We start from the raw sequence: 27036 nt of genomic DNA on the forward strand, positions 1-27036 counted from the left end.
GGATGAATTGTTCTATCACCCCACGATAACTACAGTCACAGTATACATCGCGCCACCTAGCGAGATCCTTGCACGGGGCGTCTTTGGGGTCCTACGTAGGTGCGGATACTACTTAACTGCCACCTCCGTACCGTACCTATGGAGTAATATGAACCAGTAGTAGTCTTTTCAAATGCGTAAAGTACTCATGTCACATTGTGAAAGAGCAAAGTATACTTGTGAAGTGATTTGATTCGTTTCAATCTACCAGAAAATGCCTATGCCAACCTAAACAAAACAGAGAGGGAATCCTAAAGCCATGCTGCAACTTTTACAACCTTTTATGTACAATGCAAGAATACTCGCTCCAACCCAATGCAATCAAACGCTTAGTCGAAGTGAATGCGCCACAACTCTCTCGGCGAACCAGCCTTGAAGTCACTGCGGGTGTGCATCGCCAGGACGTTGTCGCTGACGAGCAGGTCGCCCTCCTCCCAAGAGAAGTAGAGCGTGTTCCTGCGGTCGTGCAACAGGGAGTCCAGGATGTTGCAGATCTCGGTGCTCTCCTCCTCGCTGACGCCTTCGATGTTCACGTAGGTGGCATCGAAGGTGGTCTTGGACTGAGGCCAGGGCTCGTGGTAGCGGATGCAGGCCTCACCGGTCTCGGGGTGGGGGGTGACAAGAGGGAGACCGGTCATCTTGGTGGCGTCGAAGGAGCTGGTCTGGACGCTCCAGGTGAGCTTGGAGAGCTTCTCGAGAGGCAGGTGGGGAGGCAGGTTCTGGAAGACGAGGCGGGAGGGGGTGAAGAGGGTGAAGCCGGTGTCCTTCGGTGAGGGCGTGACCGAGGTGAAGAACTGGAACCTGCAGGAGTGGGTTAGCTCCGGATCATCGGATCTGCACTGCTGTGCCGCTGGAAGTGGACTTACTTGGGAGGGTTGGGAAGAAGCTTCTCAGTTCCGTCCTCTTGGGGCACCTTGTGGGTCTTGAACAGACCATCGAAGTGGAAGGGCATCCACTCGGCTGACAGAACGTTATTCAGACCACGGGTATCGGCACCCTGGTCCTTGACCTCGAGGACAAGACCAAACTTCCACGGGAGGGGCGTTCCGAACTCCTCAGACTTCTTGACGAACAGGTCGCGGTCCTTGGTCTTGGAGAAGCCGCGCATGATGACGGGAGAGTTGACCTCGGACAGGGCGCGGACCTTCTTGGCGTCGATGTCGTGGATGGAGAGCTTCTTGGGGCCGGCGGCCGGGCGGATAACAACGCCGCAGGGGTAGATAGGCTCGAAGGTGACGTCCTTGTCCCAGTTGTAGAGGTCGCTCTTCTCGCGGAAGTAGCTGGGTCTGCCGTCCTCGTAGACGAGCTCGTACTTGGGGTCGTTCTCGAACTCTGATCGGGGGCCAGTGGTGATGGCGCCGCTGACGCTGAAGGCGATGGAGCAGTGCCAGGGGGTGGTGTAGTAGGTGGTAGTCGGCAAGGGGCTGATGGGGATCTTGGTCTCGCCCACGGAGGGGTGGATGGAGAGACGGATGTGGTCGCGGAAGTTCTCGCGCACAGCACGCGCAAAGGCGTCACCGCGCTGAAGCATCTGCTTGGAGATGTACTCGATGCCGGTCTTGAACTTGGTCTTGGAGCGGTCCTCGCCGACGGGGTAGACATGGCGCAAATCGGTCTCGAGGAACTTGATGTATCCGCGATATGTCAGGCAGGTGTCCTCGTTCTTGGAGATCTCGTTGGAGGGGTCGTAGTCGGCTCTGCCGAAGGTGTTAAGGAGGGCCCGGCGGAAGTTGGTAGCGTTGGCGACGTATGTGATCTCCTCGAGCTTGTTGGGGAGGTTAGGGAGGTGGACGAGGTCCTGGAGACGAGAGAACTGGATGTTGGTCAAGCGCTGCTCAGCGGCAATGCCACGAAGAGTCTCTCCGTACGCCCAGACTTCCTTGTCTTGGACACCAAGAAGGTCTGTTATAGAATTTTGTTAGTCGCGTCGAAAGCAGCAGAATCAAAGTGTTAGGCTAGCGTACCGTTATATACAAGTCCGTCGGAGATGATAGTGAGCTTTGCGCCGGGCTCGTAGTAGTCCTTGATGGCTGAGCAGAGACCGTTGAGGTTGGCAAGGGCGAACTCATCCGCCTTATCAGGCAGACGGCTGAGGACCTTGTCTCTTGTGTTGGGTGACTTGAAGGGGAAGGCAGGAAGGCACATGCGAATCTCGCTCTGGGACTTGACTTTCCTGTAGATCTGGGAGAGGAAGCCTAGCCTGCCCTCGAGCTCATCTGTGCTAGCACGCTTCAGACGATAGCGGCAGATGATGTCCAAGATGCCGGCGGCGGTGGTGAGAGCTTCTTCGTCCATGATCTGAGAGTCAACCTTGGAGAGCAGCTTAACCTCCGGAGAGGGCTGTCGAGGCGGCACTTCTATGGCAGAAGGCATGTTGTGTGGATGGATGTGTGTAGGTATGGATAGATGAGTGTGTGAAGATGCAGTGGGAGTTGCTTGTCTCTTAGATAGAAAGACTGAGGTAGGGGAGGGCCTGGACAAGAGAAGGAGCTAACAATCAAAAGAGAGTTCAGTAGGGCTGGAAGGTGCAGCTTGTTCTTAACTCAAATTGAGCCTGGATTAGAGGGGAGTTGATTCCGAATGCTCGGGAAGAAGAACCGGCTTATATTGCACCTGCCTTGGGCGTTGGTCTACGCAAAGCTGCATATGCAAAATACCACTCTCGGAGATGATGATCGCAAGGAAGGGGTTACAGCAAGGAGCTACGGCACTGCCCGCAGAGCTGCATCAGGTCACATCTGGCCATCCGTCGCTCCTGTCTCCGTAATGGGCATATCCCGAATGTGGCTGTCCACTCCTCCTGTCCCGAAGTCCACTCTTTTCGTTTCCATGGTTGTTCGATATGTCGCCACAGGGTGTTCGATAGGAGACTAGTTCTGTACCAGCCAACCAGGGAAACAACTACGGGATCAAAATACTTCCAGCCTTGTCGTCCCATGCATTGACAATTTTTTCTTCTTTACAGGCACCATCCTAATCGTCGATCGAGTCAGGGTTGCCACCCCACTGTATTGCCCGGGCCCAGCAGGATCAGGAAAGTGTTATGCACCGCGTGTGTGAGCTGGGCTTGGGCCAGGTTTGACAGCCAGTTCCGCGACCCACACGTGGGTGTGGAACATCATCATAGGCGGCCCAAAGGAGAAGATTGGCTGGATTTCCAAGATCTCAGTCGCAGCCGCGCGGGAGACGTCAAGGAAGGTGGATAAACCCTGGTTAAAGCCACCGTTAGGACTAATAAGAAAACACAAGCAGGCTGAAGGTGTGTGGAGAGCGAGGGGGTCCATCTCCGGGCCCTGAATCCACCCCAAAAAAGAATCGAGCCACGGCGCCACTAAGTGACGACCCATGGATGCCGCGGCAGATGTGGTCGAGCATGGGCAAACATGGCCCAGATTCCGTGGCGGCAGGATCCTCCCGCGGCTGTGGAGACAAGGTCCCCCGAGTAATCGAAAGACGCCTTACCCGATCGGCCAATACCCCCGGGCGACGCGGTCCGGAAAGACATGGAGACGCCCGGATAGCGACGGCGATGATTCCTTACAAGGGCAGGTCTAGCCAGATTGCCGGGGAGGGCCACTGCGCTGCAACATTGGCATGTCGTGGCATGTCACATTGAGATCGTCGGAAGAGCATTCAAGTTTGTCAGGTCGTTGTTCTAAGACGTGCCTCAACGTCTGGGCGTTTTGCGGAGTGCATCCACACTTCGTCCACTCGCTGCGTGTGCGTAGCAAATACGTAGCATGCGATTCCATGTCAGGAACATCCCCGGCGCGCTCCGATATCAGATGATTATCGCGATACTCGCCCAGCGTCGGACTCACCGTGCTCGGCACATGTACGGAGCTGCTTTCGGCGTCATCGACTGTCATCCCGGATCTGGACCCCCGTGTCAGTCTCAGCCCCCATTGTCAGATATCTAGTGCGCCTCCCATCGGACAATATCTGCAACCACGTAAGACGACATCTCCGCCTCTGATCTGATCGGCTTAGCAATCGGCAGTCGTCCGACCCGGATCTTTTTTCTTCTCTTGGATTTGCGAGATCTCGTACTCGGGAACATCTTGCCGCAACAAAAGTCATATCAAACGACTTACACCAAGTTTGAAGATATCACATCTGCAGCTTACTTCACCTTTTCGGCTCAAGAAACACCTCCACTTCCTCACTCCTTCCTCTGCCCATCCCTTGTCTTTGCACAACACAACACACACTGGAATCTCACATACACCACTCACTGCAACAATGGGTTCCATTCCTCGCGAAGAAGAGACTCTGGTCGACTTGACCATTGTCGGCGGTAAGCCTTGCTCGGCTCCGAGCTGCTATGCGGGCATCATCTCTAATTTTGATGTTCAGGTGGACCGACGGGTCTTCTCACTGGATACCTGGCTGAGTCGTTGGGCGTTTCCGTCTGCATCATTGGTGAGTAAATGCGTCTCAATGTCTGAGCGCGCACAGCTGACGAAATCAAGATGCAAAGGAAGGTCCTCTGGAGCTCGGCAGAGCCGATGCGATGAACGCGCGCACCCAGCAGGTTCTCGAGGTTGTTGGCATCCTCGACGATCTTCTTCCTGAGGGAATTACCTGCAACAGTAAGAAATCACCAAGACTTGCGCAAACGGAGTCCATATGCTTACCGTGATGCAGCAAGTTCAACCTTCGCTGAGGGCGACTTCAAGTCCCGCCAAAGCCACTGGTGGACTGGCCTCGAGCACTGCTATCGCAAGAACTTCTTGATGCTCGGCCAGCCCGTCATTGAGCAGGCTCTTGCGCAGAAGCTCAAGGCCAAGATCTCTTACGGCGAGACCGTTTCGACCATTGCGGAGGACAAGGCAGGTGTTACCGTTACCACCAGCAAGGGTCGCACGATCCGCAGCAAGTATGCGGTGGGAGCCGATGGTGCGCGCTCCACCGTCCGCAATGCGCTCGACATCAGCTTCACCGGGACCAAGCCAGAGATGATCTGGGCCGTTTTGGACACATTCATCGACACTGACTTCCCTGTTTGCTCCGAGATCATCACCTTCCAGCTCAACGGCCAGAGCAGAGTCTCATGGATTCCCAGAGAGCGCAACATGGCGCGCTTCTACATCCTGCTGGACGGTGAGATTACGCAAGAGAAGGCGGAGAACTCCATCAGGGAGCACATGGCACCTCACCGGGTGGACTTCAAGAAGACGGAGTGGTTCAGCACGTTTGATGGTAAGCGCGCTCCTCGTGGCCCCCAAAGCAACGCAAGAGACTTTCGGTTTCGGACTCGCTGACACGTCAATATAGTCAAGGAGCGTATCGCAGGAACCTTTGTCTCCAAGAGCGGCGACGGGCGCATCATTCTGGCAGGTGACGCTGCCCATGTTCACTCGGTGAACGGCGGCCAGGGCCTCAACACCGGTGTGGCTGACTCGTTCGCTCTGGCGTGGAGACTCGCCGAGGTTCTCACAAACGACAAGCTCAGCCAAGCTTCCGTCGATAAGTTGATCAAGAGTTACGACATCGAGCGACGCACCGTGGCCCAGGGCGTCATCGACGTTGCAGCGGCCCTGGTCAGAGACACCGTCCACACTGCAAAGCAGTACGTCTCCACAATCGAAAAGAACGCCGGGTACATCACAGGTAAGCTTTTTCCCTATGGTTAAGCAAGTATCCGTAGCGTGACGTCCGCGGCCCCCAGGGCTGGCGCTCATCCTGCTTCCCCAAACTCTGTTCTGCGTTGGCCCCCAGAAAAGGGGAGATCGGTCACAGAGAAAACGGGGAAACCGCGCTTCCAGAATGCTGTGCGCCCTGGCTCACCAAGCACAAGCGCGTGTGCGGATGTTCCGCGCTCTGCTGGGGCTCCACGTTTCCGAAACCGAGCGAAAAGAGTTTTCGGCTAATTTTTCTCTTTAGGCATGGGCGTATCTTACGACGGCACCGGTTCGCCCCTTGTCGAGGGCACCACGGCGGGCTTCTGGACCGCTGGACGGCGCTGCCCGGACGTCTACCTGACACCCTCATCGTCCGAACAAGAGCCGAAGCGTCTGTATGAGCTTGTCGCTGGCAAGTATGGCAAGCACCTGGTGTTGAAGATCGGACGACAGGAGGCCAGCGGAGCTGCCCCAGCAAATGGTCTCAAGGATGTGGCCAGATTCTTCAGGGTCATCCCCCACAAGGCGGAGCCTCGTACGACGACGGACCCCGAAGACTCTTCATCAGTTTTTTCGGCTGAGTGGGTGGGCGAAGATGACGAGTTCGTCGTTGTCGTCAGGCCAGACATGTACATTGGCTATGTCGGCCAGGGCGAAGGCTGGAAGGAGTATCTTGTCTACCTGACCCAGTAAAAGGGGGGCATTGTTTGTTTGTGTCAACATGTTTGTTTTTAGAAAGGCCAGGGAAAGGGAGCGTTGAACCACAAAAGCATAACAATCATTGGATTGTATCATTAGACGGTAGAGAGATATCTTGTATGATCAGCATTTCAGCCAATTGGAGCCTTCGCGGTGATCTAAGCTCTTCCGGGTCCTATATTGTCAATCCTCACCAGTGTAAGAGTCAGGCGTTTGCATACAGAACCCGTTGTAGGGCGCGGCTGCAATTTCAATCACCTGCCCGACTGGATCGCCGTTTGATTGTCAGGGGAGCCAAGACCGAAGTCCGAGCTTGATACGCGTAGTATTTACGATAACGGCGATAAGAGCCGATTCTTTAACACAGAATCTGCAACCTAATCTACAAGCTACTGCGGGCTGGCTGTATTCGTAGCCAACCGCAGCCAACATGTGCCTTTGGCTTGCCCGAAAGGCACAGAGTTTCTGCCATCCGGCATTTCGCCCGGCACCCGAGACCTCCACGTTCCGTTCCGTCACTGCGGAATTAAAGTGCAACAAACATAGGATGGCAAGGGAAGTGGGATGACTCCGGGTGGGATGAACTGGGATTCATACGTCATCACACACGCTCTACATCTCATATGCAGTAACTAAACAAGTGTCGGGCGCTTCCGTAATGATTTGCATGTTTGGAGGAATAGACTTGAAAATCCCCGTAGGTTGTCGCGCCATTCCTTGGAAGAAATTTTCAACAGAGCCCCCAGCATTGGGTCCCTGATGAGACAACGAAGACACGGCGGACAATGCCTGTTTTTACCCTATACGGGAAGAAGAGCATTGATGATGACACACAGGCTCGGAATCACGTTGGATGTCGGAACGATGCTCGGAACGAACAAAACATAGAAATAAAAACCTACACCCCCGCCACCAGGCTACGGAGCATGCCCGAAAGCAGGCCGAGCAGACCATTTCTTCATTCACCGCCCAATGTACACTCCGTTGCGTTGACAGCGTCCGCCCCCCCTTTTTGCCGAAATTACGCACGCATAATCCCTGTATATACATGAAAATTTGCCCAACGCCACGTAGATATTCGTAGTACGGCAATTGACCTATTCTGATGGCTTCAATTGATCTATTTCTATTGAATCTCATTATCTGAGGGCATCGTGATGCCTCCTAAACGCCGCCGCGCGGCTCGGCAGGCGGATGATGACCCTTCTGGGCATCGTCCGTCACCCATCGCCAACGGTACGCGGAAACAACGACGTATACAACAACTGGCACAGGACGCCGCCAGAGATCCTCCTCAACGCTCTGCCTCGCCGTCGATCAGGATCGTTACGCCCGCCGAGAGGGCTCGCCGGGCTGCCGCCGCCGAAGAGGCCGCCGAGGAGGCCGCCGAGGAGGTTATCGTCGCCGAGGCTGGACCCGAGACTAATGATTTGGTGGCGGCTGAGTCTACATCGCGAAGAAAGCGTGTACTTATAGCCCCTCCGTCATCACGAAGAGCTCCAAAAGCGTCCTCTCGCCAAAAAGCAACGACAACGCAGAGGAAGCGAAAGAAGGATCCGCCGCATACGATCCGGCTCCGAAGTACTCTGCCTTCGTCGATGCCACCGTTTCGACCAGACTCGACCCCAGTTAACCCAACCCCTCGTCAAACCACTCGATTTGCGGACGATACGCCTACGGCCCCTCGCCATAGCGCTGATGATACGTTTATGTCGTTCCACGATGTATTTGAAGAGGAGGACGATATGGGTAACGAGGAACCAACTCTGCTACAAATCCAGGTTACCCGTGGCCCAGCGCTCAAGGGTAACGGTTTACCTGTTCTCGATCTAACCATCGAGAGCATCGCGTATAACAGATTCAGTATTGCTCCTGTATTAGATGCGAATAGTAGAGACTGGGAGGCAGACAGCGGCGCCCAACTTGAGGCAGAAGTGGCTCACTCGTATATTGTGAAGAAGGCCAATATCGCTGTTGTCGTTGCTTGGAGGAAGCCCACCAACGCATCTAAACCAACACCAATCTTCACTCGGGTCTATCCGTCTACTGGAGGGGTCACTTGGCCAAGTATTCCATGGGTTGATATTGTCCCCTCTCTTGAACAAGCTGAAGAGAGGGGTGAAGTCCACCTCACCGTCAAGTGGCAATACAGCGCCGTACCAATCTCTGGTGGTATAGTGACTGGCGTACGAACGCCTCGAAAAGGTGGCCGAGCAGGCGTTTCAGCCGGCATGCAAGAGGCGATCGATCGTGAGGCTAACGATCCTGCAAACGTCGAGCGTCGGAAGGAGGGTATGCACAGACAACTTCTCCGTACGCACATCTGCCCAGAGTACCAGAGATGTAAGAATAGTTCGGGCGACGAGAAGTTCAACTGGTGCTATATACTAGGCCAGAAGCACTACAAGATCAAATCTCACCATATAGAGAAGTGGGCGAAGGCTATTATGACTGGACAGGCTGGCGTTGACAATATGGAACCACCTAAAGAACTGCTTGGTGAGATTCTTCACGACCAGTTTATAGAGGATCAGAAACGCCAGGGCAAGAGAAGTAAGAATATCGTGGAGGTTGATGATAACCAGGAGACGACAGTGATGACGGAAGAGAAGGCTGAAAATGCCGCACTTCCATCATCAGGGTCAAGATCTGGCCTAACCAACGCCAACAGCAACGCCATCGTCAATATATACGGCAACGCGGGGGCGCCAGATCGTCATCTTCAATATCCTAACCCATACGTACAGCTGCCGCCGCCGGCGCCGCCGCCGCCGGCATATTGGCCATATGCGAACATCTCACAGTATTCGTTGCCAACTCTTCCGCCATTGAACCTTCCAAGCACTCGTCAACCAAGTATCGCACTCCCGATTCGTTCGTCCTCGCCAGTGGTACCGGATTCGCCTCGAAAAGCTCTAGATCAAGTGGCCAGCTTCATCAAGTGGTTTATATCCGTCCGCGGCAAGCGATATAACGTCGACGAAGGGTTCAGAAAGAAGCTACAGAAACTGCGATCAGTAGACAGTAGCTTGCGGGCAATTCGCAAGTTACCAGATATTTGGTTTACTGAACAGGGTTTTACTCAAGATCTTACCGAAGATGTCAGGAACTCGATCAAATCCTTCATAGACAACAGCGCCTACTACGGAGGGCAGTCTGACGCCCTCTCCGACGTGGTATCTCACTCTGAACTTCATTCAAACCATCGAGAGTCAGAAGGAGATGTTTATACAAGAATATACGCTGGATTGCCAGGAGGGACGGCGGCGGCGCCAGTTGAAAACTCTGCGGCGCTAGTTTCAGGCGAGTTGGGGTCATCCCGACATATCGACGCCCTAGTGCCACGTCAATCCATCGAGCAAGAGATCCGTGGTACGCCAGTTGAAGTTGGTCGACGTGGTGAGTGTATATAGAGCTGTTTACTGTCGAATATGGCTAACTTTGTAGGCGTTTCGGAACTCTTTGGTTTCGTTTCGTCACCACTGCTGTCAGCGTCGCAGATGCTGCCCACGCAGTTACAGATCGAACAAGACGAAATCGAGCAAGGCGATGAGGACAATCAGATTGAAATCTCGAGTGATACGTCGTCAACAGAGACGTATTACTCGGAGGAGGATAACGAAGAAGAGTGATACAGCAAGAGTGGTGTGAAGTTTGACTGTATGCGCGATTTTTTTGCATGACGTGTTCAACCACGGAAAAGTCTACCCATAGCCGTAGATTCAACACTGCCGCTCTATACGTATAAAAGCAATAGAATTACTGTTATTTTGGATCTGCAAACAATACACTTCGGTCCATCCCGATACTGGTTAGGGGCAGTTGAAGTCTCTGACTATGGTTGAAGTCTCTGATCGTGATGACGTGTCATCATCACAAATCATCGTCACAAGCATCAACAACGCGTTTCAGCCGTTATACAGGCAAAATTGATATGTATACGTAGCTACCGACGAAAACAATGGACGACGGTATATTTTTTGTGTTCTGGTGCGCTTGTGGCTAACCTTTTGGCAATCTTGTTGGCTACAATCATGGATTTGATGATTGACCATCATATGACGACACGATTAAGATCTATTGCGCGCGAACGCACGATGAAAATTTGGATTGCTTGCTGATGTTCAATATTGGCAGCAAATCCTCCCTTTTATAGTTCGATATCGTCAAATATATGCTCTGTCCCATCAAAGTTGACGAACGAATGGCGGAAATGGCCCTCGATCTGGGGTAGACGATACCCAATCTCCATAGCGCAGTCACGTAGATATTCCATGAAATCCCGAGTGTCATTCTCATCGTTGTTCCACTTCGAATACGTCTTCCTGATGTATCGCTTTAGATCGCCGAAGTACTCTTCGATGGGGTTGAAGTCTGGTGAATACGGAGGCAGAAACTCGAGATGGACACCTGATACCCGGCATAAACCCTCGATTTCAGGTATACGATGGCAGGAGAGGTTATCCATAACGATGACAGAGTTTGGCTCTGGAAAACGCCCACATTTCGGGATAAGGCACTCCTGTAGCCAACGAAAGAACCCATCGCCGTCAGTCGTACCATAATACGTAGTCAAGTGTAGGATACCGCTCAACGTGAGGGCTGGCAGGATCTGTACGCGAGAGTTCTGAAACCGATCAATCTCTGCAGTTCGAAACGCAGCAAGCCCTTTCGGCGCCCATCCAGTCCTCCGTATCCCAGTATCCTTATTGACGCCGGATTCGTCGACGAATACCAGCTGGTCGGGGCGATATCGTCGTATACGGTACAAGTACTCGTATCGTAGTTCGTCACTTCGCTGAGCAGCAATAATCTTGGACTTCTTGTTCGTCCAGCCAGCTGAGTTTAACTGTCGACTGATTGCAGAACGACTGATCTGGATCTCGAAGGCTTCAAATAGGAAATCTTGCATCTCTTCAAGAGATAGATCGCTGCGGTACTGCAGTAGTTCAAGAAGCTCTGTACGATGCCATATTTCCATCTTTTGTCGACTCTGGCGGCACCTCTTATATCTCTGCACTTCGCCAGTGATATTACGTCGTGATCTATGTCGTCGAATCGTTCGTTCGGTACAGCCAACGATACTTGCCAGCTCGTGGGTCTTTTGGTCTTCGAATGGCAGTATCATCGCGATCGTCGATAGCTGTAGATTCGATATTCTGGGCGCCATTGTATCGTCGTCGTCGCCCGGCGTCTTTCTCGATGTATCTGATATAATAAACCACGGACATGTACTGACCAGCGGCAAACTGTAAGTAACAGGGCACAATCTATACAGCAGTAGACTCTTGCTCAATATCGTGAACAAGCTGAGCTATCAGGAGAGTCATTAATCCTGTTGACTGCCAAAGCATTTGCTCTGAAGAACCGTATCAAGCCCCTTGGTATGCTTATATATTACTCAGAGCCATACAAACCGTATGCTGAGTAGATATATAAAGTCATACAGCAGGTCTCTTCTTCTGTTCCTCAGCAAATGTCATCTTGATCTCTCATGACGAAAATAGACCTTTTGTTGGTCGAATGGTATGGGGATGAGGTGACTAGCTGGGTTGGCAATGCCTCGATGGGTAGATTGACTGCTACGGAAGCATGAAATACACACCTTATGTCTCTATCGTGTAGTTATACGTTTGAATACTACTGGGACTATAGTGATTGACGGCAATTGAGGTGTTGGTGATGACTTTGACGCGTTTTGCGTGCGATGCAGAGAAATGCGCGTCACAGCGTAAAATTGGCTTTTTTTCATGTTTTTGCATAAGCGGGGAAAAAAAAGGGGGGCGGACGCTGTCAACGCAACGGAGTGTAACCTAACCACAATCGCTATCAAAGAGCCACTCCACTTGTCCGAGGTATCGACGAGCGCTCAAATGCCTCAACGCCGGTGGCACTCCTGAATACCGAGACTAATCGAAGGAATTTGCAATGGGACCTGCCCTCTGAGGCTTCATCAACCCAGTGATTGCCAGCCCGAATCTCTTCGTAACGTGAAATGAGTGACCTGTATTGAGAGCTGAAAGGCCACTGCGACCTTCTACATCTGCACACCATCCAATCTGCACGGGCGATCGTTTAGCCTGTCCTGGCCTATCCGAAACCTTTTTCTTTGAGTTTAGCCTCTGTATTTTGCAGTTTCCCAAAAGGTATCGCACCCGACCGGATTGAGACGTCATCCAATCAATCACGACAACATCCCTGGCCCTCGCATTACTCGGATCGACGTGTAAAGGCATATCCGTAGTCACAGCGGAACAGGCGCGCGTGGGATAGAGGTTGGAGAGGCACGGCACAGCCTTGAGGAGGGAACCAGAGGGGGCGATCCGACGGAAACGCAATCTATCGACACCAGCACGTCGATGCGACGGTATCCCGACCGGAGCATGATATTTACCTCGGACAAGGAAAAGCCCACAGGGCCCGACGACACCGACCAGGACAGCCCGAACTTCCTCTCCGAGATCGACGAGGAAAATGCTATCGACGAGCTATCAGCGCCACAAATAACTCCTGCCAAGCCCAAGATAGCGGACCCTCCGAACGGTGGCTTGAAAGCGTGGCTGCAGGTTCTTGGGTCGTTTTTCATTTATTTCAACACATGGGGTAAGCTGCAACCTCGGACTCAGCGATCCCCTTCGATGCAACGCAAGGCCGTTGCAACGTCACCCCCCGTATCCGCAACTGCTCAACGTGCAAGAGCAGTTGCATAGTGGTGTGAATGTTTAGCTTGATTGCAAGTGCCGAACCGAGCCGAGGCTGACTGAACGCGCGATGACAGGCCTCGTTGCAAGCTTCGGAACCTTCCAGGCTTACTATGAGGATGACCTCCTGCGGGACAACAGTCCATTTGCTATTTCCACAATCGGCTCCTTGCAGAGCTTCCTAATGGTGTTTTTGGGTTTCATTGCCGGCCCTGTTTTTGACCTGGGCTATGCGCGCCAGCTCCTTTGGGTGGGATCCCTGCTCATTGTCGTTGGCTCCATCTGCCAGAGTCTCAGCAGCAACCTCTGGCAACTTCTCCTCTCTCAAGGACTCTGTGTTGGTGTCGGAATGGGCAGCCTCGCAGTTCTGGGAGTTGCTGTTCTTTCCCCATGGTTTTCGACAAAATTGCCTGTTGCGACAGGCATCGCGGCTGCGGGGAGCGGCGTGGGCGGGTAAGTCTTCCGGAACATCGTCAATAAACACAAACGAAAGTATCCCACCGGATAGGGCTAACTTTGACTTTCTCGCATCACAGCCTGGTCCTCCCCATCATGTTCCGGTCGCTTGAACCCGCGATCGGGTTTCGCTGGACTGTGCGCACCATGGCGTTGATCGCTTTAACGACGCTGGCGATTTCGATCGTGAGCATGCACACGCCCAAAGCCTCGGCGCAACGGCGCGCCTGGATCGACAGGTCCGCCTTCAGAGACGTCCCTTACCTGCTCTTTGTGTGCGCCTGCTGTCTGGTCTTTTTAGGCATGTACACGCCGTTCGTCTATGTCCAGAAGTACGCTCTGGCAACCGAGACCGCGTCGCCGCGCGTCGCCACGTATCTGCTCTCAATTCTGAACGGTGCGTCCATCCTCGGCAGGACCATTCCCAACTTATTCGCGTCACGGATCGGGACGATGAACATGTTGGTAGTGGCTGTGCTAATTTTGTCCATCTCGGCGTTCTGCCTGATGGCTGTCAGCAATGCAACCGGTCTGATCGTGGTTGTCGTGTTCTACGGGTTCAGCAGTGGCAGCTTCTTCTCGCTGCAACCTGCGACCTTCACACAGATCACCTCAGACCGAAACTTCATTGGTACTAGACTGGGCATGGCGTATTCCGTCATGTCGGTCGCTCTCCTCCTCGGTTCTCCGGTGGGAGGGGCATTGGTGCGCACATTTGGATACTCAAGCGCCTGGATATGGGCTGGAGTATGCCTCGCGCTAGGAAGCGTAATGATCGCATGTTCGAGGGGCATGGCGAAGGGTTGGAGGTTGAATCATAGACTTTGATACCCTAGACTTAGACTTTAGACTGCCTTATGGCACACGACCCTGACATGACTTATAGACTAGACTAGATAGACTACTCACCACTTAATGCTTGACGAAGCAACGCTCTTAATTGAATAATGATTGCGGCGAAACAAATTCTTACGTCGCTTGTATGTGTCAGGGCTCAAAATGTTTGCTCATGCTTTGCCACTGGTAAAAGGCTTCTTTACACAGGCTATCTATGTTTCACTACGTGCTACCAGACCAATCAGTACGACTACATACCCTGCCTAAAGCCTCGCTAGAGCTGTATGCTACTGTTGCCTCCACCTTCGACGGGTCAACAAGATGCAAAAAGTGAGCCTCAGGTCCACATGAGCCGATGTGGGGGAGGGCAAAAGGAGTTGGGCCCTAACCAGGGATCGAACCTGGGACCTCTCCCAGAATGAATTGTTGAGAACAACCCTAAGGGAGAATCATACCGCTAGACCATCAGGGCGGAGAATCTCAAGCTTGTTGAGATGCTGTGGCCGGAGTCGAGTTGCTGAGGCTGATAAAACTATGGCAACCTTTCGTCTTCCGTTTCTGCTCGACAGCGACCTCAGGTAACGCCAATTCTAGTAGAAATGCCCAAGCAGTATTCTAGAAGTAAGAGCTCGATGTCTTCTAAGAGTTCTGCTTGGCTTCATGCGAAGACGTGTGGTGACTCTAAGGGCTGTAATGAGCCTCAGAGATCCCCAGCTTTGTTACCCTGGGTAGTAGATAAGATTTGTACGACGCTAAGTATGATTCATGGAAAAGAAAAAAAGAGAATCAATTTGCAGATTAGACTGAGTGAGTGAATGATTGACTAGCAGTAGCGATAGTGTTCCCAGCTCCACCAAGTCAGGAGCTCATTTCCAGACCTTCTTAGTCCCATGGCAAAAGTCCTAGATACCGGACGACGGCAAAAGAGTTGTGAAAAGAGAAGAAGTTTGAGCAGTTTCAAGTTCCAAAACATCCTGGACTTCATCATCAATGGACTCCAGAAACATCTCCTGAGTCCACTTGGGTTGCCATCCAAGCTTGTACCCGTTGACAGCCACAAGTTCTCCGCTATTCCAAAGGTCAGCAAATGCTTCCAATGCAGCGGAAACGGCACAGCATATGTGCAGTCAAGATGTTGCTTACTTCGAGGTTCCCATAGCCCGGATATACAGTCGCGGAAATCCAAGAGTGTCAGCCGCCACGTCGTAGCTGGGCCAGACTTTGGTCGTGGGTTCATCGACGAGCCCGCGTGCATGCATGGCCAGGGCAATTCGATCCATGACATTCCACCAGGGAACTCGGTGCACTGTGGCAAAGTAGTAGCCCTCATGACCGCTCGGAATGGGCTTTCCAAGGAGGATGTTCTCCGTTAGGAGCCTGTAAAGCTCTGCCAAATCCTGGATATGTATTGCAAGTTGACGCTGGGTAATTGCAACTGGTGAGCAAGTTGGCAAAAAGGAGTCGCGGAAAATTTGTAGCCACTTACTGCATCTTTGTCGAATTTGTGTACAATCCTTAGCCGTTTGCTAGCTCTGACCATGGCCGGAATATTGACGGACAGTTTTCTGCCTTTGCCAGTGCCTCGACCATCTTGATATCGTCAGTATGATGCTTAAGTTTCTTTCGACTGTATTTAACTCACAAACGAGGGGCACCGGGATGATGAAGGGAGTCACGCCGAATGCTTCAGCTTGATCCATGACCAGGATGTTGGACTACATGGAAAAGAAGTATTAGCGCAAGTAGAGGGTCTGAATGTTAAATGCATCTTACCAGTCGCGCATGGTTTGGGCCCCCGATCTCCTTCTCCTTTTCGTAAAGACCATCGGTATCCTTGACCTCGCCAGCAGACCAGCCACCATCTTCGGTGAAAAGGGTCGCTACCGAAGTCTGCAAAAATGATGAGTGATTTGCTGAGGAGTTCGGAAACATCACAACCTACGTGAACGAAGTATACATCCTTGCCGGTCGTCGCACGAAGCTCGCCAAGTCCCTTCATGAGGTTCGACAGGGGTTGATGGTTGATGACACCAGCGGTATGAATCACGAGATCGACTAGGACATCATTAGTCGTACTAGTGCGGCATGGTAGTGAATGCAACATACTTTTGTTCTCGACAACTGCTTCTGTAACGGCTTGGTGATCGGCCAGATCAAATTGGACCACGTTGACGCCGAGTTTTGCCGCATGCAGTTTCTGGGCTTGCTCCTCCGTTCGGACAACAGCAAAGATGTTTGCCTTGTTGATAGGGCCGCTCGTGCGCTCTAGAAAGTCTGCGAGGACGGAGCCGCCGCTGTGATCGTAGATGTCAGTCACTGAATGCTGTGGGGATTATCAGGATTCATCCTGCGTACATGTACCCGGCAGCGCCAGTGATAAGAATGTTGTGGTTCATGATGTCGGAGACTCCTTGACTTGTGTGATGATTCGGGTTGAGATGACAAGCAAGAGACTTCCCTGAGCTTCTCTTTGCTCATACTTATAATTATCATGGTTCGTGGCATGATGCAAACGCTCACCTTATTCCTTGATGATTCTGCTGATCTAACACAGGCACTTTTGTGATGAAAAGAGTAATCAGATACCAGACTCCGATGACTTACACGGGAACCAATCAAAATCGATTTACAGTCCCTAGGTCCCGACCGGGGATGCGCGCGTTTCCGCTGGTTGCGTGGGCGTACTGACGGCGCGACTGCGGACTGGAACTTTGGTAATTGTCCGAGATGCGTCAGCAACCTGGGAGTACCCAGGCTTCACCATTAGTCATCTCATGACCAACATGACTTCTGTCGAGTGCCGTTCACAACGGCCAAAACGTTTGGTCAATTTGCATGTACGGCGTCAATCATCATGGAGAACCGCGGAATTGAGTCTGACAAGAGGACGAGATCTCGCCCGGCCATCGCCCGACGATCAGTAAGCTGACGACAACGCCGTCAAGGAGTGGAAGCTGACGGAGGAGTTAGTGTGACCAGTGCCGTTCAAGAAAGGTATGTCTTCTCGATTGACTTGATGAAAAGGCTGTGAAAATGGCTGATACTGGGAACGATTAGATTGGCTGCGACAGAGGTTCGCCATGCTCAAACTGCGTGGTGGCAAAAGTCAACTGCACCCACAGTGCAGTTGCATCCAACACATCGACACCCAAGCAAAGAGTGTTGATTTCAGCTCAGTAGTAAGTAGTACATACGGATCCAAGAACAAGACTGGCGTTTGCTGGTTATTAGGCCGGTCCTCCAGGTTTTCACAGATGAATGCAATGGCATAGCTGCACGTAGTCTTGGACAAGCATTTACTGACAACCAGTCTCTCATGATTCCAGCGAGAAGAAGATTGATGACATCGCCAAAGGCATTGATGGTATCAAGTTGATACTACAGAATCTCGATTCAGCACAGGTTCCAAAATCAGCCCCGAATGCTCTTACCAGCAGTGATGCTGAAGCTTCGGCCCCGCCCCTAATCACACGAGACACCAACGTCACCAATGTGTCCTCATTCGACCACTCAGCCCATGTTATTGACCTTCTAAAGTCTGTTTTAGAAGACGGGACAGTCACTTCGGATGGGTCAAGCCCGGAGACATCTGAAGTCGTCTCATCCTTGACTGATCTCACACGTACGCTGGAGGATCCGTCGCCCGATGGAAACCACCGTTCACGAGATAAAAATGTTCTCAAAGGAGGGCGCATTGAAGATCCTCAAATGCCTCCTGTCAAAGATGTCCTCGAGATTTTGCGTTGGGTCAGAGGTAACGTCTTTATCCGCTGTTCTCGTGATATTTTTCTCACATCTAAGCAGCGCGTGAGCATTTCTTCCGCATCGCTCGAATATCAAGAGTGCTGCCGACAGAGTACTTCGCAGAAGTATGCAGAAAGATGTACTTTGCGATCGACAACTATACTGAGATCGACTTCGTCTTGGCCAACGGCTATCTTACCTACATATTTGCCGAGCATCTTATCACTACCGGACTCAATGACTACAGGGAGCACTGGCTAATGTGCCGCAAGAACCTCCATGACGCGGTCGCAAGACTCCCACTCTTACTACCAGCATCTATGGATGCAGTTGCTGCATTGACACTAGCAGTAGGTTCTGATCATACGAGTATTAAATGACCGACTGACTATGGCAGGCCTATGACGCTATGGAAAACGCCAAAGCAACTATAGCTTGGTCTCTCATCTCATCCGCCGCAAGTCTGTGCCAGACCCTGGGATACCATCGGCCCAGTCCACGAAGGAGAGCTCCGGACAGGTCATTTGCGTCGAGTGACACTCAAGAGAGTCTCTTCTGGTCTGTGTACTCGCTCGACAAGGGGTTGTCTTTGCAGCTCGATCGGCCCCCCAACCTTCGTGATGTCGATATATCATTCTCATTTGCCCCAGACAGCCAGCCGAGAAGTATCAGATTGGCCAGGATTCAAGGCAAGGCCTATGAACAACTTTACAGCCCACATGGCTTGTCGCGGCCCGTCCTCGAGAGGGGGCACGACGCCGAGGTGCTTGCAACACAACTGCGGGAGATGATACGAGATGTTCATGTGGATATGGAGGTTGGTTGGCGTGAACCATGCAACGAAGAATGAATGTTGCTAATGTTTCGTTCCAGAATGCCAACAACCGCGACCCGGATGACAATGAAGACCCTTTGCGTGTTTTGTATTTGCAGTGCCATTTGGTCTGTCATACATCTCTCCTCACGCTGATCCTCAGAGCGATACCCTCGGTTGGAAGCTCTCCAAGCGGCGCCTCCGATGAATGCGTCGCAGTCGCTCGCCTAGCTCTCGAGATCCACCATCAGTGCATGACGAGCATCCGTAACTGCAAGAGTGATCCCCAAATTGTGAATAAGTACATTAGCTGGTATGTATTTCAATGTTCTTGACATCTCTCTCCACTCTTGCCTCTGGCTGTTTTAGCTGGTTTGTCAGATCTGGCGGCACAACTAGTTAAAGGAAGCATAACCTGATTCTCGTGCTGACTTGATAGGGCTATTCTGAATATGCCATTCGTTTCATTCAGTGTCCTGTTTCTCCATGCGGTGCGGACCGCCGATGACGCAGATCTTGCCGTTCTTGATCGGTTTGCCAGGTCGCTTCAGCCGGAGGATCAAGCCTCTGATTGCTCAACTCATCCACACCGGATCTACGAACTCCTCTGCAGGGCTGCACGCCTTCATATTGAGTCAAAGACGGGCGGCTTGGATGGTAGCATGAACCAACATTCACTTGAGTCTCTGCTTGATATCGACGTTCCCGACGCTCGCAGTCTTGAGACTTTACGGCATGACAATGAGAGTTTCGATACGGACGGGTTTGGGTTGGGCAATTGGTACCGTGAACAGCAGCACTTTTTGGGTCTACTAAACGAGGACGCATTTCAATGACGTGGGAACTGGTGGATCCCAGTATTTGACATGGAGAAGAAAGGCTCACAATCTTCAGCAGGCCACACCGGGAGTCACCATGAAACCAATAGTGACCATGATGTCTGATACTAGTGGTACCCCACGATTCGATTCCATACGTCATTCAAATATGTACAGTAAATGTAACCATGGGTGTTCATAACCCAGGGCAGTTACCACAGCAGTTTTCGCCCATCAAATAATTACAAACAATTGCTGGCCGTAGCCGCTTTCGTCTCATGCCATCCATCTAATGCAAGTCATGCTCTAATGCTGAACCAAACGACAACGCCATGAAATATCGACATGCTATCTATGCTTCAAAACTTTACAAGTTGGGCTTGAACTTGTTTCTGATGCGCTCGCCGAAGAGATAGAAGAGAAGAGGAATGGGGACGAGGCCGAGAGCGATGAAACCCAAAAGACTGTTTCCCCAGCCGAGACCAAGGGCGTTGTACATCTCCAGACCACCAAGAGGGAGAAGGGCTCCAGCCAAGGATCGAAGAACAGCCAGCGCGGCGGTGACAGAGGCTGCGTAGCGAGGATATGCGTCAAGGAGGTAGTTCTGAACGCAAGTCTATGGCTTGTTGTTAGCAACGCATCCATAGAGTAACGGGAGGTGGGATACATACCATGACACCCATAAGACCAGCGGCAAAGATCACGACACCCAGCATGGGCACAATGAAGTGGACATGCTTCTCGACAGTCCAGCCATAGAGGAAGAGACCGATTGGGAGGACAACACCACAAGGCATGGCCATAGCAGGACTCAGACGAATTTCGGGTCGGTGAGGCAGGCCCTTGTCCTTGTTTCTCTTGACGATGTAGTCGGTGAGAGTGCCAAAAGTTCCGACACCGATAATCATACCGATACCAGCAGGAAGGAAAGTCAAGCCGACAGTTCCCTCGTCGAATCCGTAGTAGTCCTTGAAGACGAAAGAGAACGTCGTGATGAGAAGGTACAAAATACCGTAGGTAACAGCAACGTAGAGAGCCATGAGAGTGACGATTGGAGTGGCGAAAAGAAGCTTCAGAGGGCGGATGATGGCAAACTTGAACTTGTCGGAAACCTTGGCCTCAGTCTCAAGCTTGCTGCGAAGGTTCTCGTTGCCAGTCTCCTTGCGCAGACGCTTAGTCTTTTGCTCAAGAAGAACAGGCGCGAAGGTTTCCTTCATCAGGAACCAGGAGAGAGGGATAAAAACGCCGCCCTATAAATGCGTTAGAACTGAGAGTCAACTTCCACGGTCTATAATCATGACATACCACAATGACCACGAGCCAGTAAATCCATCTCCAGCCAGCTGCCTTGATCAGATATCCGCCAGCAACAGGCCCGATGCAAGGTCCAAGAAGAGGTCCCATAGCCCATGCCGACATTGCGCGGCCTCTCTGCTCGATGGGCATGATGTCTGCGATACTACCGCTACCAATAGTGATAGGCACGGATCCAGCCAGACCCATGAGAAATCGGAATGCCATGAGCATAGGCATGTTCTTGGCGAGAGCGGCTCCAACGGTGAAGACGGTGAAAAGGACGTTACCCCAGTTGTAGAGGAGTCTGCGGCCGTAGACTTCGCTGAGAGGGGCGACCATAAGGGGACCGAAGGCAAAACCGAGAATGTAGACGGAAACAACGAAGGTGGCTGTCATGGATGATGTCTCGTGGAATTCTACCATGATCTTGGGAATGCCGGGCGCAAACATTGAAGAGCCCTGGGAACAAGGTCAGTTACTGAACATGATTTGCCTATGCAGAGTTGCTTACAAGTGGTCTAAAGCTGTTAGCAGGGGTGACTCAAAGCATATTAGAGAGGATCAACTAACGTTACAAGCGTCAAGATAGAAATGACGGCAATATTCATCCACTTCTGACTCGCGGGCCAGTTTTGCGGGTTTTGAGGGTCGTCGGGGCCGTCCCAGTCGACGATATTGGGATCGTTCTCTTTCGGCGCATCGTCAGGATTTAATGCGGCTTCGCGGCCAGATTCGGGCCTGATAGTTGCGCCCTCGAGGTCGGAGGCGTTGGGGCTGATTCCCTTCTCCACGTCCACATCTCTCGGCACAGAGTCCGAAGGCCTTCGTTCCGCCATACTGCCGGGTTGACTTGAGAAATTGAGACTCTAGTAAGTGGGAGTGTGCGCTTGGTGTAAGTTATAGGGCGAGTTTCTTTTTAAGCTGTTGTTCGAGAGTTCGAGTGTCGTCGTCGAATAGAAGCGCTTGGCACGAGCCTCAATCAAATTCAAGAACTTTCAGCAAAGGGGAAACGTAACATTATATCTATCACGGGAGAGAAACGAGCACGCAGGCGCGCCACGGGTAACAACAAGGGGGGAACCACTCCGGTGCACAAAATTGTGCAGATCCCAGGCCCTTGCGCCCTTCCCGTTCGCCTGGTTTTGCTCCGCTGCGCTGCGCAAGGACTAGGCTCGATCCACCCATTGCAAAAAGAAACCGAAACCGAGAAACCCAGGGAATGCGAAGGCGAGCTCGCACGCGATTGGATCAGATCAAACGGTGACAGGGGTCTATCCCGCTTGATGGCTTGACGGCTTGGAACCATTTGATGAGAGACGCGGCGTTGACATGGCAAGACACGGAGTTTGGCCATCTTTTGGGACGGAATTCTGCTTGGTCCCTATTTCCAGATGGCGCGCCAACATGCCATTCGACTCATGTTTGAGGCCCCGTCCTCGCAAAAGAAAAATCTGATTGATGTCAAAAAGCGCCTGGCCCAAGCATCGTGTTTGCTGTCAAAAGTCCATCAGATGAGCCACCCCTTTCGTGATCGGGCCAGATCTTCGGGCATTGCAACGCTTCATAAATCCGGAGAACCATTGCTCTGGGCCCCTTGATTTTCGCATTCACGATTTACGTCGTATCGTCATAGAGACACAGAGTCGTGATACGAATTACGAATGCTGCGTCAACTTAACATGCGCATATTACACACGTGGAGTGGTCACAGCATCGTCTTAAGCTTGAACACCGGCCGGTGACAACTCGTGCGCCCATAGAACCAGTCCGTATGGATGAGTGCGCATAGCAAGCTTTAGCTCACATAAGCCTCTCAGCCAGCTCCGAGAAACTGCATGCTGTACGCTCGAAATTTTAAGACAGTGAGCCATGCGACTGGTCGCATTTCGATATCACTAACCCCAAATCGCGCTAAGACTCTTCCTAAACTTCTAGACGTCCGCGATAATGGGGTCATCTGGACCCGACGCTTGCATAAATCGAGCCGGAGGTTGCATAACTTGCGCCGGAGGATGGCGCTCCCGCTTACTGGGCCCCTGCGGGGAAATAAGGTCCAGGTCTTTGAAATTGGCGTAACCCGCCCAAGAGTCGAGAGCCGCGGGTCTTGCCGCAGCGCCGGACAGTTGCAAGAACCCGCTGGTGAATCCCGGTTCATGACTCCTTGATGGGAAAGAAAGCGACAGCGAGTGACCCCGGGATTGCCATGGGACGTGGGATTGGCCCATTGTCAGAGAAAATTCTAGCGTCGCCAACAAACATGGCGCTAGCTCACAGCCTACTGCTGATCAGTCGCTGTTGATACTCGATAAGGCCTCCCAGCTGTTCTAGATGCGAGAAGGGATTAGCGAATACGCGGAAGTCTTGAGCCGTCAATAAAACATCAGCCACACCTGCAATGTCACCTCCCCGGAACTCACACAATCCCCGTGAGGCGCAAACATTCAATCAAGAGTCTTGAATCCCTAAGTCCGGGGCGGTAACAGAATTTCGCAACTTGCCGGCTCATATCTTGGCGGAACAGCGACCGGCGCTGGCAGAGCTTGATTTATCGCGGCTCCACCAGGCCTGCCGGGCTTGTATTTTTCGGATTCGGGCCAAGAATTCTTCGTTTCTCTGACCAAACCATTGTGTGACATTCTCGGCGGGGCATGAACGGCTAATAAAATATGCCCGAAAGATTTTTCTTAGGCCAAGCTTTGGTCAACGTAAAGTGATCTGCAACTTCATTGTAGATCATCTCGCGTCAAGCAATGAAGAAGTAACAGTCTCACGTATCAACCATCGGTTTCGCAAATAACTATTTTGGAAAAATTCTCTAACTTGATAGCATAAGTGTCTTTGTGAGTTTGTTGCGTTGTGTTGTTCACGGAGTCCACTGGTCAGGCCACACTTGAGCCTTCATTACAGTGACGCTCAAGTCAGAGCATGAGATTCACAACCATTGCCTGCCATTAGTTCTTTCGTAATACAAGTTCGCATCTCAGAAACACCGCCCGATACTGACCACGTCACTTGTGTCGCTGGGTCAAAGGAATAACCCGGCTTTTACAACTACGACTGATCATGTTGCATCACCTTCAACACATTTGCGACCGATAGCCAAATGAAAATGGGCAACGGCAAAACCCGGTTCTCCCAAGAGTGTGTCTCTGAAGAATACATCAAATATCATGGGTAGAATGACATCTAACTACATGATTGATTGAGGCTAAGTACGGGGACAAACTGTTCCGGAACGTCTTTCAATCCCCAGTCTGAATTCACAGACAGCCCTTCGGCTCAGTTCCCAGGCCCGGGAGCGAGTCGGCAACAATACTATTAGGACTAACGGGGATATCGGAGCTTGGGAGGGGTTCAGATTGAATTCGATTATGCATGAGCCTCACTTAGTATCTCCTAGTATATCCAAACCTTCGTTGCCTGGGTTCTGGATTTGGGACGGAAACAAGCATGCGCGAGACGGAAATGCGATACGCGTAATTAGCTCTACACATACATAGATACGTAATCTTCGATTCATTGTAGCTGGTGTACCATCGATTTTTGGGTAAGATGGTGGGAGCATCTCATCAACGGTTCCTCGCGCTCATCTTCTCAACCAGCGCGACATCTCCTCACAGCTGGCAATGAAAGACAACGCTGAATGATACACTCATTTAAATTTTATTAATTTGTAATCAACATAATCGGAGCCGAAGCTGAGATAACTGGATAGCTGCCGAGGGTACCGTCGTGCCGATGTCGCCATATGAATCTGCACATGGTATTCCCGAGTCCTACGTTGGCATCACGATAGTGGATAAACAGTCACGAAGCTTAATTGGTGACGATATCCAACACCACAAAGTTGAAATGGTTTTGATAGAAAAGTGGTCGAGAGAAAAGTTATGATTAAGATCTAGCCACAAAGTGCGACCCATCGCCGTCAGCACAACGTTCTTCCAGCAGCCTTGGAACTCGCTACATGGAAGCCGGCTCAGCAAGTCAAAACTTTGGGCCCAGGAATCGAATACGTTTTCCCAGTGGGGTCATATCCACCGTTATCATCGTAAATGTTGAAGACAAGGCCTGGCTTCTCGAGCTGATATGTCCCAGGGAATTCGGCAAAGTCTTCGCCGGTATTCGTACCAGATCCTTTAACATGAATTCTGTCTCATCTTTAATATCTGGCTTCAGGGGGCATATTGGTTTTTTGAGAGACGTACTGTGCACATTCCATGTAAAATTGAGGTTGTTTCATCGCCTCAAATGCTTCGTGCAACGCAATGATCTCAACTCTCATGAGGTAGTCTCCGGACGCAACGCACGAAGGCATCGTGAAGTTGAACCACCCTTCATCAGCCCTTAGATCATCAATCGCCCACCGGTTATTCTGAAGACCGCTCTCTGCGATCTTGAACCACCTCAGCCCACTAGGTGAGGCTGTCGCGGCATTGTCTACCTTGGCAAGGTACGCCATAATGGGACCTTCTTCCGGGTTAGCATGGTTGCCAGTCACGGGTCAAAGCACCGTCCATACCTTTGTGGCTTTCTGCAATAGGATGGTCCACGTCGCCTGGAACTATCGCATCAGCCATGCCGTGTCCCCACCAAGTACCGACGTTGGCACCAGCAGGAACCGTGATGATAGATTTATCTAAGAAGACGAGATTCTTGTTGCAGGAGAAGTCGGCATCGTCTAGGTTGATTATCGGGCTGTCGTCTTCTGGCGCGCGAACTCCCTTCAGTTGGCCCTGGTCTACGCCGTCAATAGCTAGCCGTTGGAAAATTGAATGTGCGTTTGCGGTTGTGGCAAGAGTGACGAAGAGTGGGAGGAACTTCATGATTGCGGTCGGAAAAGCAAAGAAGCCTCAGGTAGAAGAAGATAATGGATCGCACTGACTAGGGAACGCTGGAATCTGGATTACTTGAGATCATGTAGAAGCCTCGACAGGACATCGGATGGCTTTTATCTCCCATCAAAAGCCGCCAAACTGGGTTGATTGGCCCCCATGGAGCAAGCTGATGGCAGGCTCGCATTGCCTTGGGGGCTTACAAAGCAACACAGAGGTCTTTGTTGGTTTCAGCGGCACCTAGGGGCGCCTGTGCCGCTGAACTTCTCATGCCAACATCACCGCTGTCTGCTCTGATTGATTGAATAAATCTTGGGGTTGCTCTTGGCCCGCGCTGGCCTCCACCTCAAAATCTGTACGTTGCTGTGTACATGAGAACTCTCGTTGGTGGTCATCGGCCGTGCTTACTTTCGCCCCTGCGGCGCCAAGATCGCCCTGGCAGCGCGCCGCAACCGAAAGCTATGAACACGCGCCATCAGGGGCTAGGGCGAGCTCAAAGAACCCCGCGAATCTGGGGGCGCACGAACAGCACTGCTGTTTGGCATGTTCATCCCTGGCCGTCTCATGTGAGCAGCTAAGATGCGATGTTTGCTGGTGAAGGATTCCGGTGCATATCCAGGGGACCTGTCATGTTGATGCGTCGCGCTCTCCATTCGGCCTCGCTGCCTTCGCCCCTTGCATGTTGACACGGTGTTGACCAGAAGTCTATTATGTGATTGAAACAAATGCGTAAATTCATCCCACGATTGGATTAATGATTGATTAAGGTTGTTGTGCATCTCTCTCATCGGACCTTTGAAACGTCAGATCTTGCATGCGACGCCGTCTATGTCGCCGGAGCACCGATGAGGACAAACAACCGCTTTCACGACGACGCTAGCACGGTCAGACCTGTCGTCCAGATTATATGAACCACGCATCTTAACATCGCAAATACAAATGAGTCTTACATGTCTTCATGGTGGTCAATGTTGCAGGTCGAGCTGTCTAGAGGCAACTTCTCTGAGTCCGCTTCCCATCCCGGACTCCATGTGCGTACCACCTGTTTGTCAAACAACGCGGCCTGAGGCCGGGGATATCTGGATACGCACTATGAGATATCAACTCTTAGGTATGTCTGTGGATTTGTCTGCCCGTGAAAAGCTTGCAAAAGAAGGATGTGAGTACGACACACCT

General features: G+C 51.8%; 8 protein-coding genes across 8 annotated transcripts; 3 read left to right on the forward strand and 5 right to left on the reverse strand.

Moving 5' to 3' along the window:
* Positions 1–368: 368 nt before the first annotated feature.
* On the reverse strand, positions 369–2412 carry DIT1-1 (Spore wall maturation protein DIT1; the record flags this gene model as incomplete). Its single annotated transcript, XM_036635393.1, has 3 exons — positions 369–840; positions 906–1941; positions 2004–2412. 3 exons carry the CDS (start codon positions 2410–2412, stop codon positions 369–371), a joined length of 1917 nt encoding a protein of 638 aa, XP_036499283.1.
* A 1869-nt stretch (positions 2413–4281) lies between these two features.
* On the forward strand, positions 4282–6356 carry mobA (3-hydroxybenzoate 4-monooxygenase; the record flags this gene model as incomplete). The annotated part of the gene is made up of 6 exons (XM_036635394.1): positions 4282–4336; positions 4396–4461; positions 4512–4631; positions 4687–5241; positions 5317–5652; positions 5926–6356. The coding sequence occupies 6 exons, from the start codon at positions 4282–4284 to the stop codon at positions 6354–6356; spliced, it is 1563 nt and encodes a 520-aa protein (XP_036499284.1).
* A 4156-nt stretch (positions 6357–10512) lies between these two features.
* CGCS363_v003546 (uncharacterized protein) lies at positions 10513–11343 on the reverse strand (the record flags this gene model as incomplete). Its single annotated transcript, XM_036635395.1, has 1 exon — positions 10513–11343. The coding sequence occupies one exon, from the start codon at positions 11341–11343 to the stop codon at positions 10513–10515; it is 831 nt and encodes a 276-aa protein (XP_036499281.1).
* A 1402-nt stretch (positions 11344–12745) lies between these two features.
* Positions 12746–14347, forward strand: apdF-7 (Aspyridones efflux protein apdF; the record flags this gene model as incomplete). The annotated part of the gene is made up of 3 exons (XM_036635396.1): positions 12746–12965; positions 13141–13516; positions 13600–14347. The coding sequence occupies 3 exons, from the start codon at positions 12746–12748 to the stop codon at positions 14345–14347; spliced, it is 1344 nt and encodes a 447-aa protein (XP_036499282.1).
* Positions 14348–15258: 911 nt separating this feature from the next.
* CGCS363_v003548 (uncharacterized protein) lies at positions 15259–16752 on the reverse strand (the record flags this gene model as incomplete). Its single annotated transcript, XM_036635397.1, has 8 exons — positions 15259–15424; positions 15500–15777; positions 15843–15946; positions 15999–16071; positions 16130–16246; positions 16299–16411; positions 16463–16650; positions 16712–16752. 8 exons carry the CDS (start codon positions 16750–16752, stop codon positions 15259–15261), a joined length of 1080 nt encoding a protein of 359 aa, XP_036499289.1.
* Positions 16753–17210: 458 nt separating this feature from the next.
* On the forward strand, positions 17211–19750 carry CGCS363_v003549 (uncharacterized protein; the record flags this gene model as incomplete). Its single annotated transcript, XM_036635398.1, has 8 exons — positions 17211–17276; positions 17327–17350; positions 17414–17429; positions 17667–18110; positions 18161–18450; positions 18498–18917; positions 18974–19227; positions 19354–19750. 8 exons carry the CDS (start codon positions 17211–17213, stop codon positions 19748–19750), a joined length of 1911 nt encoding a protein of 636 aa, XP_036499290.1.
* A 349-nt stretch (positions 19751–20099) lies between these two features.
* On the reverse strand, positions 20100–21864 carry CGCS363_v003550 (Efflux pump rdc3; the record flags this gene model as incomplete). The annotated part of the gene is made up of 5 exons (XM_036635399.1): positions 20100–20348; positions 20404–20982; positions 21038–21487; positions 21540–21546; positions 21599–21864. The coding sequence occupies 5 exons, from the start codon at positions 21862–21864 to the stop codon at positions 20100–20102; spliced, it is 1551 nt and encodes a 516-aa protein (XP_036500192.1).
* A 3140-nt stretch (positions 21865–25004) lies between these two features.
* eglD-7 (putative endo-beta-1,4-glucanase D) lies at positions 25005–25851 on the reverse strand (the record flags this gene model as incomplete). Its single annotated transcript, XM_036635400.1, has 3 exons — positions 25005–25176; positions 25234–25495; positions 25548–25851. The coding sequence occupies 3 exons, from the start codon at positions 25849–25851 to the stop codon at positions 25005–25007; spliced, it is 738 nt and encodes a 245-aa protein (XP_036500191.1).
* Positions 25852–27036: the final 1185 nt, after the last annotated feature.

Source organism: Colletotrichum siamense (assembly GCF_013390195.1).
Source record: "Colletotrichum siamense strain Cg363 chromosome Unknown KSG_Cg363_contig02, whole genome shotgun sequence".
In the NCBI taxonomy this organism is placed as follows: domain Eukaryota; kingdom Fungi; phylum Ascomycota; class Sordariomycetes; order Glomerellales; family Glomerellaceae; genus Colletotrichum; species Colletotrichum siamense.